A 19,884-nucleotide genomic window follows, 5' to 3' on the forward strand; every position below is an offset into this window, starting at 1 on the left:
CTAACACACACACACACACATATGAAAGCTACTTGTAAATGACATGTAATACACTTTACTGTTATACATATTATAAAATATACAGATAGACGCTTGAAAAAGATGAGCTGAAGCTTAAATAATAGGTTATCTACTGATAGTACAAAACTTTGCTCTTACCAAAAGAAATTATTACGGGTGTCCCTCAGATCCAAGGGGGATTGCTTGCAGGACTTTCTGCAGATACTAAGAGTCCACAGATGCTCAAGTTCCTCATATAAAATGATGTAGTATTTACATATATCCTACACACATTCTCACATGTATTATATTTTAAATCATCTCTAGATTACTTATAAAATACAACATAAATGTAAATTGCAAAGTTTGTAAATACAGTATGAGTGCTATGTAAATAGTTGCCAGTGCGTGGCAAATTCAAGTTTTACTTTTTGGAACTTTCTGGAAATACATTTTTGATCTGCAGTTTGTTGAATCTGCTAATGCAGAACCATGGAAAGAGAGGGCCGACTTATTTTAGAGAAGGTGATATGGTTGAATATGTATCATTGAAAAAAATCCCATTGATATTACTGTGTGATTCAGCAATTCATAGTCTGCATCTAACTCCAGTTCCAGTTTCCCTACAAGAACTGAATGGCTATCGTCATGCAAGTGCATCATTGGCTGTGTCCTATATCTTAAAGTTTTTCAGTCTCCCATCAAACACACAAATGTTCGTGAAAATTCAGCTAATAAATTCTTCTCTCCCTTGATACGAAAAAAAAAGGCCCCCATGTGATTTATTTGCCTGCCAGGAGGCTTTCAGGGTTTGTGTCCATTTGATCTGAAGAGTAAGATCACTGGACCACCAGGGAATTCCCACACAGTGGTTTTTAGTCCTACCACTACATCTCAATGTATTAATAGAGCTATATATAAAATAATTAACTATTTTGATTACTCAATTTCAGTATAATTGATGTTCTTTGTAGTTCTATGTATTCATTTAAAATGAACATTCTTTTCAGAATTTTCTTCAAGATTTTCAGAATTTATAGCCCTTATTTAGAGACATTGTTTTAAATGTGGTTTTTAAAGCAGTTTCATCTGATACCTACTATTTTGATCATCCTTCTGTATCATGCTGCCGTATCTATGTATTCCAGGGAGTGGGCAACCTTTAATCTGCTCAGTGGGGAATACTGCATGGACACATAGGTGGTCAGAAATGTCTAAAATGGGCAACAACTCTCTAAGGTGAATTGCTGCTATATGGCATAATGCGGTTATGTCAAATGGAGCTGAGAGAGAACACAGTGTGTTCAAAAAATCACTTAACAATCATACAGTTGCACTCGCAAAGTTTGATTTTTGAAGTAGTATAGTATTTATAATATTTATATACTTTTTTGTTATGTCATAAAGGTGGTATTAAAAAAATGCAGATACACAGAACATTGACCCTGGAAAGGACTTTCATAACATAACCCATACATCTGAGGATGAGGGAATATTTTTAGGCTGACATCCCTCCCTGTCTTTTTCTTTTTTGGCCTGTGGCTTGTGAGATCTTAGTTCCCTGACCAGGAATCAAACCCAGGCCCTGGCAGTGAAAGCTCTGAGTCCCAACCACTGAATCGCCAGGGAACTCCCACATTTCTCCCTTTAATCAGCACTTGGTGAATGGCTACTGTTTAGTCTAGTACAAAAAACTGACAGAAGAACTGAGTGTTTTTTCTTCCAGCAAACATTTATTTAAAAAGAAAGGAGTTAATGTTGAATGGACATTATGTGCCATGTGCTATGTTATGACAGTGGAGCTAATAACAACTGTCCTGGCAGGTCATTGTTGGCTACCTTATAAAACAAGTGTCTAGGAACTTATTTTATGATTTTCATATGCAATCCATCTATTCAATGTCCAATTCAATCTGAATTGTATGAGCTGATATTTGACTTTTCTAGAGAAGCTTTCTAAATTAAAAATCAGATAAAGCAGTTCTTGGAGGGAAGGGACTAACAGGTTTAAAAGGAGTCTGCTTGACTTATCTTAGAGGACTACCAACTAAATACCTACTGTTGTGCACACCAACCTTTACCCACCTGAATTTGCACCCACAAACCCACAATGACAGAGTTCATGAAATAAAATGATTATTTAAAACCTTTTAAAGAAATAATGTATAAAACATATGTAGTCTTTCATACAATTTTATTTTCTCCCTTCAACCATTATAATATGATACCCAAATTTTGTCTTTACTGGAGGGTCAGTAAACACAGGCTTATCCAGCACACTTATAGGCAAGGCGAATGCTGCTTCTTGAAATGGTCCTACCATGGATCCTCTGGTCATCCAACCCAAGTCGCCCTGGAAAATCCAAAAGATATGTGATGTCAGTGGCCCCGAAGAGGGAACAGTTCTACTGTAGCTTGAAAATTTCCCAACATGAATGCTAAGGTTCCTAGGTTTATTCATCTGGGCTGGAGAGAAGACGACTCAATGAGCACAAAATGGGGAAGAGGTCCTGCCCTGGGCTGCACACACAAGCACTCACAATGTTGCTGGGTGTCTACTCTGTGCTTAGTCACTCAGCTATGTCTGACTCTGTGACCCCATGGACTGCAGCCCTCCAGGCTCCTCTGTCCATGGAATTCTCCAGGCAAGAATACTGGAGTGGGTTGCCGGCTGCCCTCCTCAGAGGAACTTCCCAACCCAGGGATCAAACCCAGGTCTCTCTCACTGCAGGCAGATTCTTTACCATCTGAGCCACCAGGGAAGCCCTAGATATCTGTTAGCTGTGCAAATTTGGTTATGCCAAGGTTTAGACAAAGGTGACCTGTATTCAACTATTCACAAGTTGGACATTTCTGCTTTTAAGATCTTTAAGATATGCCTAAGACTAATGGCAAAACAGAAATAAATCCTACGAGGGACATTTTAAATGATGAGTGCACCATACCCCTTGCCTGGCTTTATCTTCACTATATTGTGCAGCCACTTCATTGAATTTCATTCCAGACTTTAACTTTTCCATGGCTTCCAAGATTTTTCCATGTTTTTCACACAGAATGTGTCTGACCTACAAGGAAAAAACATGTTCATGTAATACCTAGAGACTCAAACGATTTCTTTCCTCACAATACAGCAGTCACATCAGGATTACCCCCATACTAGTGGGGAAAAAAAAAAAAAAAAACACATTCACTCAAGGCAATGGAAAATCTTGGAAGTCTGCCCAACTGGGCAATAGCCCAATGGGGCAAAAACCCATTTCCTGTATCAAGACAGTATCTCAACCCAGATTTAGATGGAAAATGGGCACCTGGCTGTGGAATGCTCCCATCCTTTACCATGTACCTCAACAGTAACAGGAGAAAACATGATAATGGTTGAGAGCTGGGTACTGGAGTCAAATCCCCACTCTTCTGTATGGTCTTGGGCATGTTTTTAAATTTCTAAATATTTTCCCATTTGTGCACTGAGATAACAGTAACTGTGTTGTGAAGATTGAGATAATGCAGCTAGTACTCAATAAAGGTTACCTATTAATTCATCAGAGGTAGAATGATATGAAAAAAACCCACAAGGAAATACTTTTTACCTAAAGAGGCCAATTGTATAAAGCCCCTCAACAATTTAACACTTAGAAAAAGAATCATATGTTGAAGATTAAGAATACTCAACCCTAAAAAAGTATTCAAATGTAACTTATGTTTATATAGTCATGTTTTTTAAAAAATCACTATGTCCTTAGAAATGCTCTTGTCAAGATATGTTTTGTAGGATTTCCCATTTCTCATTCAAACAGAATCCATTATTCATTTCTTATTGTAGGTGATACACTAGGGTAGGGCCTAAAGATGTCTCCCTTATAAATTTAGAGACAGACACACCATGTCCTCAGGGTTCAGTTAGTAAAAATGGGGATGACAGGATCCTGGACTGGAGGAGCTACACAGGAAATAGACACAGCAAAGAAAAGAATGTGTCAAAAAGCAGGGCTCAGAGAGGCAAACTTCTATAGAGTGTGTCCAGCACTGCCCAGAGGAGACAGGGACAACCTGGACACTAGAGAGATACATGCTGCGGGAAGAGGATGGTTCCTCAGACCTCATCTTAGCCTGGCTAAAACTGCTTCTCCACTGTTTCCCTCTTTCTGCTTCTACATTCACAAAGCAAACCTGGTTCAATGACTGGGAAAGTGTACACAGCATTCGTGATCATAGAAAGGGGATCCCATCTACCACTTTATAAATGAATAAACAAGTATTCTGGTTTTACACAGTTTGATGGGTTAGACATAATGAGTCTGTAGTACCTGTGGAATCTGCAAGTGTGACTGACCAACTGGCAACTGTATGAGAGCCAAGGGTCTTCCCTGGCAGTCCAGTGGTTAAGATTCCATGCTGCCAATGCAGGGGGCCTGGGTTCGATCCCTGGTCGGGGAACTAAGATCCTTCATGCCTAGTGGTGTAGATAAAAGATTAGAAAAAAGAGAGCCAAGCTCCAGAGAGAATGTGGGAGTGATGAGCATGGAGGTAGCAGCTGATGCTATGGGAGGTGATGGATCACCCAAGGAGGCTACACAGAACAAGAAGTACACAGAATAAAAAGAAGAGGAAAGTACACTCCAGACTCATTGGTGGAGAATATTGGTGTTTAAACAATAAGCAAAGAAAGAAGCTCAACAAGCATAATAAAAAGAACCAGACAGGTAGAGACAAAGGTGTGTTAACAGAAATCAAGGCAAGAGAAAGTTTCAAGGAGGAAATGGGCAACATGGTTAAATGCTGCAGAACGATGAGGATCCAGGTCCTTAGCAAAAGCTGTTTCAGAAGAGTGGTAAGTGCAGAAGCCAGGGTGCAGCAGATGACTGAGGAAATAATGGGAAGCAGGACAGTAATGAGGGTGTTGTTGGTGGTTAGTTGATCAGTCGTGTCTGACTCTTTGCAACCCCATGGACTGTAACCCGCCCGGCTCCTCTGTCCAGAGGATCTCCCAGGCAAGAATACTGGAGTGGGTTGCAATTTCCTTCTCCAGGGGATCTTCCTGACCCAGGGATCGAACCCCCGTCTCCTGCTTGGCAGTCAGATTCTTTACTGCTGAACCACCAGGGAACCGCAATGTGGGTAGGGTTCCCGCAACTAACTGAAAAGGAGAAAGGGCTCTGGTCAGAGGGAAAGAGTCACATGCATTGATATATTTTAAAGATCCCTGGGTATATTTTCAGAATGAAGGGAAAGATGCAGTAAAGAGGGAAAAGTTGAAGACAGAGCAAAGAAAGAGGGTAGAGATAAATGAAGGAGCGAGGCTAGGCATTCAGAGCACTGCTGGAAAAATGAGTTAGCCTTAAAGGAAGAGAGGTGAGAAGAATGAGGGAGGTGTGGTGAAGATAACTTTGCTGGTCAATGAGTTCCTGACTATAGGTCTGGTTTCCATTTTCTTGTGACAATTATAACAATATTTCAGTTATTGAGTACTTAATACTAACTGTGCTAAGTGCTTTACATGTGTGATCTCATGAAATCTTCACACCAATCCTGTGAGACTGGATCAGTGTTTCTCAACCTTGGCACATGTCAGAATCACCCCAAGAGCTTCTAAAAAATATACCAAGATCCAGTCCCCACCCCTAGAGACTGCGAGGCAGCTGGTCTGGGGTAGATCTCTAGGCATGGAGACTTTCAGAAGCTCTCCAGGTGAAGTTGATATATTCCAGGGTTGAGGACCACTGGACGAAGCTGTCTGCTGACTGACTGGAGGAGGGTGGTGGATGGCTTGAGGCAAGTGGCAAGGGATCTCCGTGCAGTTCTGATGGCCCAGCTCAGGGTAGAGATCAGGAATCAGTGGCCCCAACCCCCGAGGCTGTGTGACTCTCCAGTGGGCCCCAGCAGTTCTAGGTCTGAGTGTAAAGAAAGGAGATCACTGGATTGGTCCTGAGTTGTGGTCTGGCAGGTGGATGTAGTGGATCACCAAAAGGAAACGAGTCAGGGCTCCATGATCCATCTAATTTCCAGCCTACAAGACATACAGGGCTCAGAGAACGGACACAAAGCCTGGGAGAAGGTGAAGCGAACAGGGCAAGCTAGAGGGCCTAGAGGTCTGTGCATGGAGAGGAACAGAACAGGATTGGGGGAGGTGGGAAACAAGAGGAAAGAAGGAAGCTGTGATCGGAAGGTAGGTTTCAGAATCTGGGCAGCTCTAGTGACACAGGCGGAGAAGGCAATGGCACCCGACTCCAGTACTCTTGCCTGGAAAATCCCATGGACGGAGGAGCCTGGTAGGCTACAGTCCATGGGGTTGTGAAGAGTCGGACACGACTGAGCGAATTCACTTTCACTTTCACTTTTCACTTTCATGCACTGGAGAAGGAAATGGCAACCCACTCCAGTGTTCTTGCCTGGAGAATCCCAGGGACGGGGGAGCCTGGTGGGCAGCCATCTATGGGGTCGCACAGAGTCAAACACGACTGAAGCGACTTAGCAGCAGCAGTGACACAGGGCAGGGCTGGGTTCAGGAGTGCGGTCTAAAGCAGAATGGCAGGTGTAGAAGGAGCCTAGACCCTAAAAGGCTGAAGGGTTTGGGGTCCCTCTGCTACTGGGGCCTTCACAAACACTGGAGACAAACCAGCCATCCCCTAGAAAAGTTCAACACACTACTTTCATGTGTCCATGGAACACTACTGAGTAATACAAACAACAGATTATGGATACACACAACAAGTGGAATGAAATCTCCACAGGTTTACGGTGAGTGAAAAAAGCCAACCCCGAAAGGCTACACACTGTATCATTCCACTTATATGGAAATTATAAAATTATAGTAATGGAGAAGAGATTAGCTGCTGCTCTGAGGTCATGGAGGGCAGGGGTAGGGGATCCAGGTGGGAAGTGGGTATGGCTATAAAAGGGCAACAGGAGGGATGATGGAAATGTCTGGATCTTGATTGTAGCAACGTCAATCTCCCGGTTGTGCTAATGTACTAGGGTTTTGTAAGATGTTACCATTGGGGAAACAGGATAAAATGTATAGTGCTAAGTCATTTCAGTTGTGTCCAACTCTTTGCGAGCCTATGGACTGTGGCCCGCCAGCCTCCTCTATCCATGGGATTATCCAGGAAGAGTACTGGAGTGGGTTGCCATGCCCTCCTCCAGGGGATCTTCCTAACCCAGGGACAGAAACCATGTCTCTAACATCTCCTGCACTAGCAGGTGGGTTCTCTACCACTAGCACCATCTGGAAAGCCCCTGATAAAAGGTACATGTACATGTATAAAAAGTACATCTATCCTACAACTGAATGTGAGTCTAAAATTATTTCAAAAGGAAAAGTTTAACAAAAGAGTTTAACCTTAACTGACTTTCCTAGCTAACTGATGCTTTCTAACTGGTGTTGGAGAAGACTCTTGAGAGTCCCTTGGACAGGAAGGAGATCAAACCAGTCAATCCTCAAGGAAATCAACCCTGAATAGTCACTGGAAGGACTGATGCTGAAGCTGAAGCTCCAATACTTTGGCCACCTTATGCAAAGAGCCAACTCACTGGAAAAGACCCTGATGCTGGAAAAGATTGAGGGCAGGAGGAGGAGGGGGCGACTGAGGATGAGATGGTTGAATACCATCACCAACTCAATGGACATGAATTTGAGCAAACTCAGAGATGGTGATGGACAGGGAAGCCTGGCGTGCTGCAGTCCATGGGGTCACAAAGAGTTGGACAGGACTGAGCGACTGAACAACAACCACCTTTCCATATACCTCAAGTATAGCCACACTGAACTTATTTTTGTTTCCAGAAAGGGCAAGATGCCTCTTTAAAGCCACTTCTTCAGTTGGATGTCCGGACAAAAAAGCTGGCTTGCATTTAGGCACCATGTTTTATGAAAATTATCTTTGGATACCAGAATCCCACTTCACATGGTGGGATGTTCATATGAGAATGAAGGTCAACTATATATGAAAAGCAAATTCATGTCTCCCATCTGTCTATCTTTCTATGGGTTCACTGAGTAGAAAAGTCGGCAGAATGGCCCTATTTACATTCGCACTCCTTTTTGGGGGCTGCATATGTATAGGTGCATTTATATGCTACAACTCCACTATAGCTCTTCTCATATAGCAATGAAATTTCTTTCTTTACCTAACTGCTCCCAACTAGACTGTGATAACAGGAACCATTTCTTTTTTTTTTTTTTTTCAGGGACCATTTCTTACCTGTTTTTTTTTTTTTTAATACCCAGAATTTAGTACACTGCTTGGCACAGAGCAGATGTCACTAAATCCTTAAGGAATGAATGAATCAAAGTATGGAATCCCACATCCTGACTGAAACATGGAAATTGCCTTTTTATGTAGCATTAAACAGTATAATTCTATTTCAGATTATATTTTCCCAGGGCAGACATACCTCTGGCACTATGTCAAGAACTTCAAGTAATTATTTGCAATTGTCTCCCACCTTAATTTTCATGGTCAGGGCTCTGGCTTGTAGCTCACCAGTGGGGAAGCTGTCTAATGAGACCCATGCCGTTGCCTTCTCATCTCAGCTCTTGGTTTTGTCAAGTAGTATTTCATTCTGAGAAATAACTCATTCACTTACTTGGGAAGACTTAATACATTTTAAGGAAAAATACTAGAGTATGAAGAATTCCTGGATGTCTGAGAAAACATTTAAGAAATACTTAAAAGGAATTACTTTTCATAAGTGAGTGATCTATTATTTTCCACTTTTGTGTTATCTTGATCTTCTATCAGTATTAGGCTAGCCTTAGGATGAGTTAAGCATACTGTCTTTCCCTTTTATGTGTACCAAAATAACAGATGTATATGTTATTTATATTTAAAATTAAAAAAAAAAAAAAAGAAACGAGTAACTCACCTTTACGGCATTGCCACCACCTTTGGGACCCTGAGCCTTCTTCTCAGAACTCTCACTCCCAGAGGCTGCTTTTCCTTTAGAGAAGAGATGACAGGTACTCATTTAAACTATACTTTCACCTTATTATTCAACACAACAGGAGTTGATACTTCCCATCACAGCACCAGGCTTCAAAAGGGAACTGCAGACACTTTACATCAAGCTAAATTAACCTGTAACTCACCTCTTAAAACAAGAAATTTGTGCCCTACAAAAACCCTTCATGGAAAATGGATACACAAGTGAGTGTGCTAATAGCTGAATGGGAGCACCAAAAAAACCTGGCCTGGATTCTCTAGACCCAGTTTGAAATCCTGCCTTCTAAGAGCAAACCCTGGAGCTCTTGTGAGATTTCTAATAAGCACTGCAGCTATGTACTTGGATACTCACAATTATAGTAGGTAAAATGTCCAAGAATATACTTTAAATAAAGATCAAAATTTCTACCACCCATATTTGGCTAAAGAATACATTCATGTCCAAACTCCTGGAGTCAATGACATTGCCTACTGATAACCTTCCTAAGAAGTTATCAATATTCAGATTAACACAACGGACAGCATTTTACATTTTATTACTGTGTCATTTTGCTACTATGCCAATTTCTATGTTGATGGCAGCATATTTACTGTTAGAGGCTGATGTTCCTAAGAACTCTTGTTGGTTTAAGTGTTCAGCTCATAAGTGTTTCCTAAGTAACTAAGTTCCAGGCACTGGAGATACAAAGATGAACAAGCCATGGCACAATACCTTCCTTCGGGGGCTCATATACTACTGGGGAAGATCGTTATGTAAAGTTATGTAAAAGATCATTTCAGGAGAATGAGCTATGCTCTATAAATAGGGGGCTGTGGAAGCACAGAGGTACATTTTAGCCAGTTAGAGAAGGTTTCCTGGATGAGTAGGAGCTGACCAGGCAAAGAAAGGACAAAAGTAAGGAGACATTCCAGGGTAGGAGAACAGTATAGTATGTGGAGGAAACTATGGACGAAGCCAAATCTGAAGTGGAAGTGCTGTGAGATGAACCCAGGGGAGGTGGCTGCGGGTTAGGGCATGAGGGCCTTTGGGCTCCATTAAGGAACTTGGAGTTTATCCTAGAAGTAATAGGGACCTAATGAAATTTTATTCAGGAGACTCCATCCTGTCTTAGAAACCACAATGCCAAGCACCCAAAAGTTGTTCAATAAAAAAATCCAAAATGCCAACCACCAAATGCCTAAGAAAGTGTTACTGCCAAAAGAGTTTTATTACACTTAACTCTTATTTTCTCTAGAACAATGATGCCTTCCAGTCATCCCATCCTCTGCCCCAATGGATGCTATCATCGTCTGAATGCCCCTTCACTCCCTCTGACTGAGGACTCTGGCAGCAACTTCAGGCTTCCTTTCCACCCTCACTACTGCCCTAATCTTGGATGACTTCACCATCTATGCAGAGGAATCATCCAACAGCCTAACCTCACACTTCTAGACCTCCCTCCCAAATGCCCATCCCTTTTACTCCAGGCCACCTGTTCCCAGGGGCATGTGATGAACTGTGCCACTCACAACTAGTTCAATATCTGGCTACAACTTTCAGCCTTCTCATGCCTCATCCCCACAACACAGGTTCTTTAATGTCACAGAACCACCTCCTTCCTCCCCTATTCAGTTCCTTTATCCTCCTATGCTATCAAATTTCTCCTTCCCTTCCCAGTCTGGATCCCACGCTTGATCATCTGAACTGTGTCCCCAATGGGACACTCTTAATTCCCTTGTGTTGCTTTCCTTCTATTATCATTGTCCAACAAAACTTCAACCTTGGCTAAAGATTATACTTAGCTCTTCTCAATCCTGTATTGTGCCAGTTATATGGTACTAGGTAAACCATGACTGAGCAGACTGTGTCCTCTACAAATTCATGGCCTTCAATCTTCAGCTCTCAGCTCTAAGGGCAATCCTTTTTTAAGTGTTTCATCCCCTCTCAACACCCCAATGACTATTCCAAACGCTTACCACTCTCCTCAAGACCCTTACTCAGTACTTGTCCTGCAGTTTTAAAAACTACCCTTGCCTTCCATTTTTTACCACCGCATCCATCTTCATCTCTGTGACGTGAAGCTTAAGATATCCCTTCTACTCAAAGTCAACTGCTCTACCTCTTTTCTCCCAAAATTCACTACCCTGTAGCTTTACCTAACTAATGGATCCTTCATGACATTACTCACTCCCAAGTTTTCCCCATTCGGAAGAAACCAACAAAATCAAACTTTCTGGTAATCCTTTCTCCTCTTCTATCCATCATCTAATCCCCATGCTTTTAAATCAAAATTGAAGTCCGTATTGATTGTTTCTAACTTATCACTTCCTGGTCAGTCCTCTAGTCACTGGCAAACCGCTGCCTCCGCCCCGGACCCGGCGGTCTGCTCCCTCCGCCTTGCAACCCACCCAACCCCATTTCTTCTTGGTTGCTCTGGCGGCTCTACCTTTTCCCCCTTTTCCAGAACCGCTTTTTCCTTTCGGCGGCATTTCCAAAATCTGCCGTTGAACTCTCAACTGCTTAGGTTGCCGCACAAAGCCCCTTCAGGCCCCACCGGTGTGTCCTAAACATATGCCAGAAAGCGGCATCGCAATTGGCGATCCTTACCGTGGCTCCGGAAGCAGGCATATCATGGGGCAGGCCCGGTCCTTTGACTCTCGGGCCAATGGGGCTGAAGCACGGACCGGGGTAGGGGGCGGAGCCAAAGGTGGGGCGGGGGCGGGAAGCCGCGCCTCTGTGCTTTTTTTTTTTTTTTTTTTACGCCTCTGTGCTTTTTGCGGCTTCTTTCACACGCCCTTTTTTGCGCCCTTTCCCCAAATGCCCTACCCGCCTCCTCCACGCGTGCGTAGTGGAAGCTGCGGGGGTGGGCGCCTCTGCAGTCCCTCGGCGCAGGGTTCCAGCCAATCCCGCAGGGCCATTAGACAAAGGCATAGCCGGAAGAACCTTGGCGGCCGCCTACCCCTTTGGCTCACTCAAGCACACCATCTGCCCTTCCTTTCGGATTTTCACTTTTAGTTATTTTACAGCTTGTAGCGAGCCTGGGTAAGTGGCTGAATTTGCCCAAAGCAGTGCCTTAAGTAGTTCAAAGGAGAAAATGATGGGCAAAGGCGGACACAACTGAGCGACTAACAGTTCAGTTCAGTCGCTCAGTCGTGTCCGACTCTTTGTGAACCCATGAACCGCAGCACGCCAGGCCTCCCTGTCCATCAACAACTATCGGAGTCTACCCAAACCCACGTCCATCGAGTCGGTGATGCCATCTAACCATCTCATCCTCTGTCATCCCCTTCTCTTCCTGCCCTCAATCTTTCCCAGCATCAGGGTCTTTTCAAGTGAGTCAGCTCTTCGCATCAGATTGCCAAAGTATTGGAGTGTCAGCTTCAACATCAGTCGTTCCAGTGAACACCCAGGACTGATCTCCTTTAGGATGGACTGGTTGGATCTCCTTGCAGTCCAAGGGACTCTCAAGAGTCTTCTCCAACACCACAGTTCAAAATTATCAATTCTTCGGTGCTCAGCTTTCTTTATAGTCCAACTCTCACATCCATACATGACCACTGGGAAAACCATAGCCTTGACTAGGCGGACCTTTGTTGGCAAAGTAATGTCTCTGCTTTTTAATATGCTGTCTAGGTTGGTCATTACTTTCCTTCCAAGGAGTAAGCCTCTTTTAATTTCATTGCTGCAGTCACCATTTGCCGTGATTTTGGAGCCCAGAAAAAAAAGTCAGCCACTGTTTCCACTGTTTCCCCATCTATTTGCCATGAAGTGATGAGACCGGATGCCATGATCTTAGTTTCCTGAATGTTGAGCTTTAAGCCAACTTTTTCACTCTCCTCTTTCACTTTCATCAAGAGGCTCTTTAGTTCTTCACTTTCTGTGATAAGGGTGGTGTCATCTGCATATCTGAGGTTATTGATATTTCTCCCAGCAATCTTGATTCCAGCTGTGCTTCCTCCAGCCCAGCGTTTCTCATGATGTACACTGCATATAAGTTAAATAAGCAGGGTGACAATATACAGCCTTGACGTACTCCTTTTCCTATTTGGAACCAGTCTGTTGTTCCATGTCCAGTTCTAACTGTTGCTTCCTGACCTGCATACAGGTTTCTCAAAAGGCAGGTCAGGTGGTCTGGTATGCCCATCTCTTTCAGAATTTTCCAGTTTGTTGTGATCCACACAGTAAGGCTTTGGCATAGTCAATAAAGCAGAAATAGATGTTTTTCTGGAACTCTCTTGCGTTTTCGATGATCCAGCGGATGTTGGCAATTTGATCTCTGGTTCCTCTGCCTTTTCTAAAACCAGGTTGAACATCTGGAAGTTCACGGTTCACGTATTGCTGAAGCCTGGTTTGGAGAATTTTAAGCATTACTTTGCTAGCGTGTGAGATGAGTGCAATTGTGTGGTAGTTTGAGCATTCTTTGGCATTGTCTTTTTTGGGGATTGGAATGAAAACCGCCCTTTTCCAGTCCTGTGGCCACTGCTGAGTTTTCCACACTTGCTGGCATATTGAGTGCAGCACTTTCACAGCATCATCTTTCAGGATTTGAAATAGCTCAACTGGAATTTCATCACCACCAGCTTTGTTCGTAGTGATGCTTCCTAAGGCCCACTTGACTTCACATTACAGGATGTCTGGCTCTAGGTGAATGATCATACCATCGTGATTATCTGTATCGTGAAGATCTTTTTTGTACAGTCCTTCTGTCTATTCTTGCCACCTCTTCTTAATATCTTCTGCTTCTGTTAGGTCCCTACCATTTCTGTCCTTTATTGAGCCCATCTTTGCATGAAATGTTCCCTTGGTATCTCGAATTTTCTTGAAGAGATCTCTCGTCTTTCCCATTCTATTGTTTTCCTCTATTTCTTTGCATTGATCGCTGAGGAAGGCTTTCTTATCTCTCCTTGCTATTCTTTGGAACTCTGCATTCAAATGGGTATATCTTTCTTTTTCTCCTTTGCTTTTTGCTTCCCTTCTTTTCACAGCTATTTGTAAGGCCTCCTCAGAGAGCCATTTTGCTTTTTTTCATTTCTTATTCTTGGGGATGGTCTTGATTCCTGTCTCCTATACAATGTCATGAACCTCCGTCCATAGTTCTTCAGGCACTCTGTCTATCAGATCTAGTCCCTTAAATCTATTTCTCACTTCCACTGTATAATCAAAGGGATTTGACTTAGGTCATACCTGAATGGTCTAGTGGTTTTCTCCACTTTCTTCAATTTCAGTCTGAATTTGGCAATAAGTAGTTCATGATCTGAGCCACAGTCAGCTCCCAGTCTTGTTTTTGCTGACTGGTATAGAGCTTCTCCCGGAGAAAGCAATGGCACCCCACTCCAGTACTCTTGCCTGGGAAACCCCATGGACGGAGGAGCCTGGTAGGCTACAGCCCATGGGGTCGCGAAGAGTCAGACACGACTGAGCGACTTCACTTTCACTTTTCACTTTCATGCACTGGAGAAGGAAATGGCAACCCACTCCAATATTCTTGCCTGGAGAATCCCAGGGACGAAGGAGCCTGGTGGGCTGCCGTCTATGGGGTCGCACAGAGTCGGACACGACTAAAGCGACTTAGCAGCAGCAGCAGCAGCAGCATAGAGCTTCTCCATCTTTGGCTGCAAAGAATATAATCGATCTGATTTCGGTGTCGACCATCTGGTTATGTCCATGTGTAGAGTCTTCTGTTGTGTTGTTGGAAGAGATTGTTTGCTATGACCAGTGCATTCTCTTGGCAGAACTCTATTAGCCTTTGCCCTGCTTCATTCTGTACTCCAAGGCCAAATTTGCCAGGTGTTTCTTGACTTCCTACTTTTGCATTCCAGTCCCCTATAATGAAAAGGACATCTTTTTTTTGGTGCAGTTCTAGAAGGTCTTGTAGGTCTTCATAGAACTGTTCAACTTCAGCTTCTTCAGCGTTACTGGTCAGGGCATAGACTTGGATTACCGTGATATTGCCCTACTAGACTGTTAAATATTTACTATAGTTAGTACCTGTGTGGCTTCCCTGGTGGCTCAAATGGTTAAGAATCTGCCTGCTATGTAGGAGACACAGGTTTGATACCTGGGTCACGAAGATCCCCTGGAGAAGGAAATGGCAACCCACTCTAGTATTCTTGCCTTGGACATCCCATGGGCAGAGGAACCTGGTGGGCTAGTCCATGGGGTCGCAAAAGAGTCAGACAGGACTTAGCAACTATGACAACAACAATAACGATATGGTTAAAAGCATGGGTTCTGGACTTCCTGGCTTCAAATCCCTGCTCCACCACCCAGGCACTAGCTCTGTGACCTTGGGAAAGTTACCTCACCTCTCTTTGTCTCAGTTTCATCTTCTGGAAAATAGAATTAATAATAATACGTTCTTATAGGGTGTGAAGAAAATTAAACAAGTTTGCATTTGTAAAGCACATAAAACAATGACTTGCTTGTGGAGTGTTAGCTTAAGGTGAATGAGTTTTTAATTTACATCCTCAAACTTTTTGCCCTTATCCACAACCCCTCTTCTCCCAATTTTTGTAAGATCAGGGCTTTTCCTCCACTCCATGAGATAGCTCTCTCAGCTTGCCCATGCCAGCCAGAATATGTAGGTCCTCCAGCTCAGAGCTTAGTTTTTGGATTCAGTCTTGTGGAACTTCAGATGCTACATGCCAGCAATCAGGTATTTCTGAGACTGCCACCCCAAACTCATCCATTACAGGCAGCCCCCTGTTTTACTGCTATCATTTCTGAACAGGCACAGTTTAGGCACTCCTTGTTTTGGATTGGGAGTGATCAACTGTGGGAAACACATCCAGAGCTGAGGAGATAATTGGTCCCTCACTTTTGAGGTGGATCCCACCTATGTATTGACTTTCCAAGTCCTGCTGGAGATGAGGCAGATTGACAATAATAGTATGGCCTCATGTTCAACAGTTCATCTACAGCCAGGAGGCCAAGAGGATACCTTTACTTCTGGTTTTTCATAGGGGACAGCCTTTCCTGTGACCACTGGCTACGGCAGTCTTAAGAGTGGAAATGAAGCAAAGTTCAGACCCCAGTGAAGAGCCAGCATTAAATGGCTAACCTATCTGCAAATGCTTGGTGCCTGAAACATTGTGAGAGTTCTGTGTGTTCTGGCAGATAACAGCAAAAACAATAATGAGCCTATGTAAGTGGCTGAATTTGCCCGAAGCAGTGCCTAGAGGCCAGGAGTTCAAAGGAGAAAATGATGGGCACAGGCCCCGGGGTTTCGAGGTCAAAAGCGCTTTAGGACTGATAAAATCATGTACAATCTCAACTATGCAGTATGCATCACAAGCATCTTAAATGTTAGTTTTGGGATGTGAGTTTATGGCTAACTTTCTTCTTTTCTGTTTAAATTATATTCTGTGTATATGAATGGGCATGTATTCTTTTTTTAATTCAAGAAAAAAGGCAATGAATGTTGTTTGCAAAACAAACAACAGAAAAGCTAGCCTCTATACAGGGTTAAGTCTGCACCAGTCTGTGGAGGCTGACTGTGGAGGAATCTGTGGGAGCAGAGTGATGAATGAACAGCAGAAGGGGCAGGGGGGCAGAGAGGAGAAAACTTCAGCCTTGAAACCATGATAACAACTGCGGGAGTGTGCACAGTGAGTCAGAGCCAGGGATGGCTGCCAGTTGTATTTTCTATTAATTATCTCATCAGACTGACTTTTCCATGCATTTCTTAAAAGAGGAAAATCAGGAAGGGAAGCTGGCATCCCGCTTCTCAGGACACAGTTTCACAAATCTTGACCCAAACTTACTGTCCCGTCCCAGCTTCTCCACAACCAAAGGGCTGCAGCTTCTTTCCCATTTGTGATGCCGGCAGAGCTTATTCTGAAAGGGAGCCTTGAAGCTATAAAACACAGAGCTCTAGTTGATCCCATTCAGAGGTGGTCAGTGTATAGGGAGCTCTGGGCCCAAGACTCTAGGGACAAGGGTGGGAAAAGGTCACCTTTGGACACTGAAACCAGGAAAAGTCAGTGCACAGTAGATGTACACCTGCAGAAGTAACTGCCCATCGAGGCAAATGGATGCTAGGACATTGCTGATGGGATGTATGTGTCTCCTGAGCACAGTCAGTGGCCAGAAAAGTTTCTGTTTTCTTCATGCTGTTGTAGCATGTCTGACATGAGATAATGAAGTGTTCAAGAACTGGTTTGTTTTTTTTTTTTTTAAAGAATGTCAGAGAAGAAGGTTCCATCTAGGTTTGTCCAGCCTTGCCTAAGCAAAAGAACTGCAGTTTCTGGAGGACATCAATATTCCAGTATCTACTGGGAGAAGATTTTCTTTGGAGACAGTGTTCATTTGAGACAGTGAAAAACAATGGACACAAATGGCATATGTGGCATGAACTGGGCACTTTCTTTTCATTATTTCTTTTATTTTTCAGAACAGTCTTATTGGTTAATCACCATTGCCATTTCAGAGCTGAAGACACAGGCTCAGAGAAATTAAGAAATCTGTTCAAAGTTTCACAGCTAAGGATTGTGGCATGGTGGGCTCAGAACTTAGGCCTGTGTAACTTGCAAGCTGGTACTCTCTGCATGATGACACTACCATAGGCTTTGCCATTCTCTAAATGAAATTCAAGAATACCTTTGTTCTGGGTGCCTGTTCTCCAAATCAGCTCCCCCAGGGGTGTTTCTGCCTGAGAGGCACCAGGGCCAAGTTATGACCCCACCACGAGACAGAAATAAACTTCCCTCTGGTTTATGCATCATTGTGTTGCTTTGGAATAATCTAGAAGGTGATCACCTCTACCTACAGTGCTGTACCTCCCAAGCTCGGAAGCACAGAGGCAAGGAGAAGGAACACGGTGGGCGTGGGAGCCAGTGGGCAGAGTGCCATGGCCAAGGCAGAGGAGAGGACAGTTGGGAAGAGGTCTTCTGTGTCCTCAGGAACTGGTCTCCATGTCCAGTGGATTCTGCCACTTAAACACCTCTTTATCTACACCCTTCATCATTTTAGAGTGAACAATGAACACTTCACTAGAATTCAGCAATCATCTCTGGAACAGCCTCCACACTGGTCTCTCAGCTGCCAGTCTCATCACCCCTCCAATTTACCCTCTCCAGCGACTGATAGAGAGCTCTCAGAAACAGATCTGACCCTCTTTCAGTGAAAACTCTTCAATGTCTCTGACTATTTGAGAGGCTACTTAGCCTGGAGACCCAAGAGCCTTTCTCCTGGCATCTGCAGTCTCATTTCATGCTGGTCCCCACTAGGCTCTAACCATGTCGAGTTACCACCTACAGGCCCTCAAGTATACAGGGCTCTCTTAAGACTCCATGCCTTTGCACATAATACTCTCTCTATCTGGAATACCCTTTCCCCATTTTTGACCTAGCTAACTATTGTCTAACTCAATTAACCTATGAGCCATGCCATGTAGGGCCACCCAAGACAGACAGGTCATGGTGGAGAGTTCTGACAAAATGTGGTCCACTGGAGAAGGGAATGGCAAACCACTTCAGCATTCTTGCCTTGAGAAGCCCATGAACAGTATGAAAAGGCAAAAAGATGTGACACTGAAAGATGAACTTTCCAGGTTGGTAGGTGCCCATTATGCTACTGAAGAAGAGCAGAGAAATAGTTGTAGAAGAAATGTAAAGGCTAAGCCAAAGAGGGAACCACACCCAGTTGTGGATGTGTCTGGTGATAAAAGTAAAGTCCGATACTGTAAAGAACAATATTGCATAGGAACCTGGAATGTTAGGTCCATGAATCAAGGTAAATTGGGAATGGTCAAACAGCAGATGGCAAGAGTAAACATCAACATTTTAGGAATCAGTGAACTAAGATGGACTGGAATGGGTGAATTTAATTCAGATGACCATTATATCTACTACTGTGGGCAAGAATACCTTAGAAGAAATGGAATAGCCCTCATAGTCAATGAAAGAGTCTGAAACACAAAACCTGGGTGCAATCTAAAAAACGACAGCATTATCTCTGTTCATTTCCAAGGCAAACCATTCAACTCACAGTAATCCAAGTCTATGCCCCAACTAATAATACTGAATAAGCTGAAGTTGAATGGTTCTATGAAGACCTACAAGGCCTTCTAGAACTAACACCAAAAGAAAATGTCCTTCTCATCATAGGGGACTGGAATGCAAAAGTAGGAAGTCAAGAGATACTTGGAGTAACCGGCAAGTTTGGCCTTGGAATACAAAATGAAGCAGGGCAAAGGCTAACAGAGTTTTGCCAAAAGAACGCACTGGTCATAGCAAACATACTTTTCCAACAACACAAGAGAAGACTCTACACAAGGACATGAACAGATCGTCAATACCAAAATCCGATTGATTATATTCTTTGCAGTCGAAGATGGAGAAGCTCTATACAGTTGCAAAACAAGACAGGGAGCTGACTGTGGCTCAGATCATGAACTCCATATTGCAAAATTCAGACTTAAATTGAAGAAAGTAGGGAAGACCACTAGACCATTCAGGTATGACCTAAATCAAATCCCTTATGATTATGCAGTGGAAGTGATAAATAGATTCAAGGGATCAGATCTGATAGAGTGCCTGAAGAACTATGGATGGAGGTTTGTAGCATTGTATAGGAGGTGGTGATCAAAACCATCCCCAAGAAAAAGAAAGGCAAAAAGGCAAAATGGCTGTCTGAGGAGGCCTTGCAAATAGCTGAGAAAAGAGAAGTGAAAGGGAAAGGAGAAAGAGAAAGATATACTCATCTGAATGCAGACTTCTGAAGAATAGCAAGGAGAGATAAGAAAGCCTTCCTAAGTGATCAGTGCAAAGAAATAGAGGAAAACAATAGAATGGGAAAGACGAGAGATCTCTTCAAGAAAATTAGAGATACCAAGGGAACATTTCATGTAAAGATGGGCACAATAAAGGACAGAAACAGTATGGACCTAACAGAATCAGAAGACATTAAGAAGAGGTGGCAAGAATACATAGAAGAACTGTACAAAAAAGATCTTAATGACCCAGA

At 43.3% G+C, this 19,884-nt stretch overlaps 1 protein-coding gene and 1 long non-coding RNA gene across 2 annotated transcripts; one reads left to right on the plus strand and one right to left on the minus strand.

Annotated features, from left to right (window-relative positions):
* Positions 1 to 2,177: 2,177 nt before the first annotated feature.
* PIN4 (peptidylprolyl cis/trans isomerase, NIMA-interacting 4) lies at positions 2,178 to 11,461 on the minus strand. Its single transcript, XM_081567492.1, has 4 exons — positions 11,366 to 11,461; positions 8,863 to 8,936; positions 2,946 to 3,065; positions 2,178 to 2,353 (listed from the first exon to the last, which is right to left on the minus strand). The coding sequence occupies exons 1-4, from the start codon at positions 11,406 to 11,408 to the stop codon at positions 2,195 to 2,197; spliced, it is 396 nt and encodes a 131-aa protein (XP_081423618.1). The 5' UTR covers positions 11,409 to 11,461; the 3' UTR covers positions 2,178 to 2,194.
* Positions 11,462 to 11,905: 444 nt separating this feature from the next.
* Positions 11,906 to 19,582, plus strand: LOC145537039 (uncharacterized). The gene is made up of 2 exons (XR_014076144.1): positions 11,906 to 11,961; positions 17,100 to 19,582. It is a non-coding gene; the product is annotated as an uncharacterized LOC145537039 (long non-coding RNA).
* Positions 19,583 to 19,884: the final 302 nt, after the last annotated feature.

Source organism: Giraffa tippelskirchi, chromosome X, assembly GCF_054371585.1.
Source record: "Giraffa tippelskirchi isolate mGirTip1 chromosome X, T2T-mGirTip1v1.2.pri, whole genome shotgun sequence".
In the NCBI taxonomy this organism is placed as follows: domain Eukaryota; kingdom Metazoa; phylum Chordata; class Mammalia; order Artiodactyla; family Giraffidae; genus Giraffa; species Giraffa tippelskirchi.

What these genes read in the sequence shown, in the direction of transcription:
- PIN4 (XM_081567492.1), bottom strand. Translation starts at nt 11,408, where the DNA reads ATGCCGCCGAAAGGAAAAAGCGGTTCTGGAAAAGGGGGAAAAG. An exon ending in TTCTGGAAAAGGGGGAAAAG is followed by an intron (nt 8,937 to 11,365) that starts GTAGAGCCGCCA and finishes TCTTCTCTAAAG; the next exon opens with GAAAAGCAGCCTCTGGGAGT. An exon ending in GTGGTGGCAATGCCGTAAAG is followed by an intron (nt 3,066 to 8,862) that starts GTGAGTTACTCG and finishes TTTTCCTTGTAG; the next exon opens with GTCAGACACATTCTGTGTGA.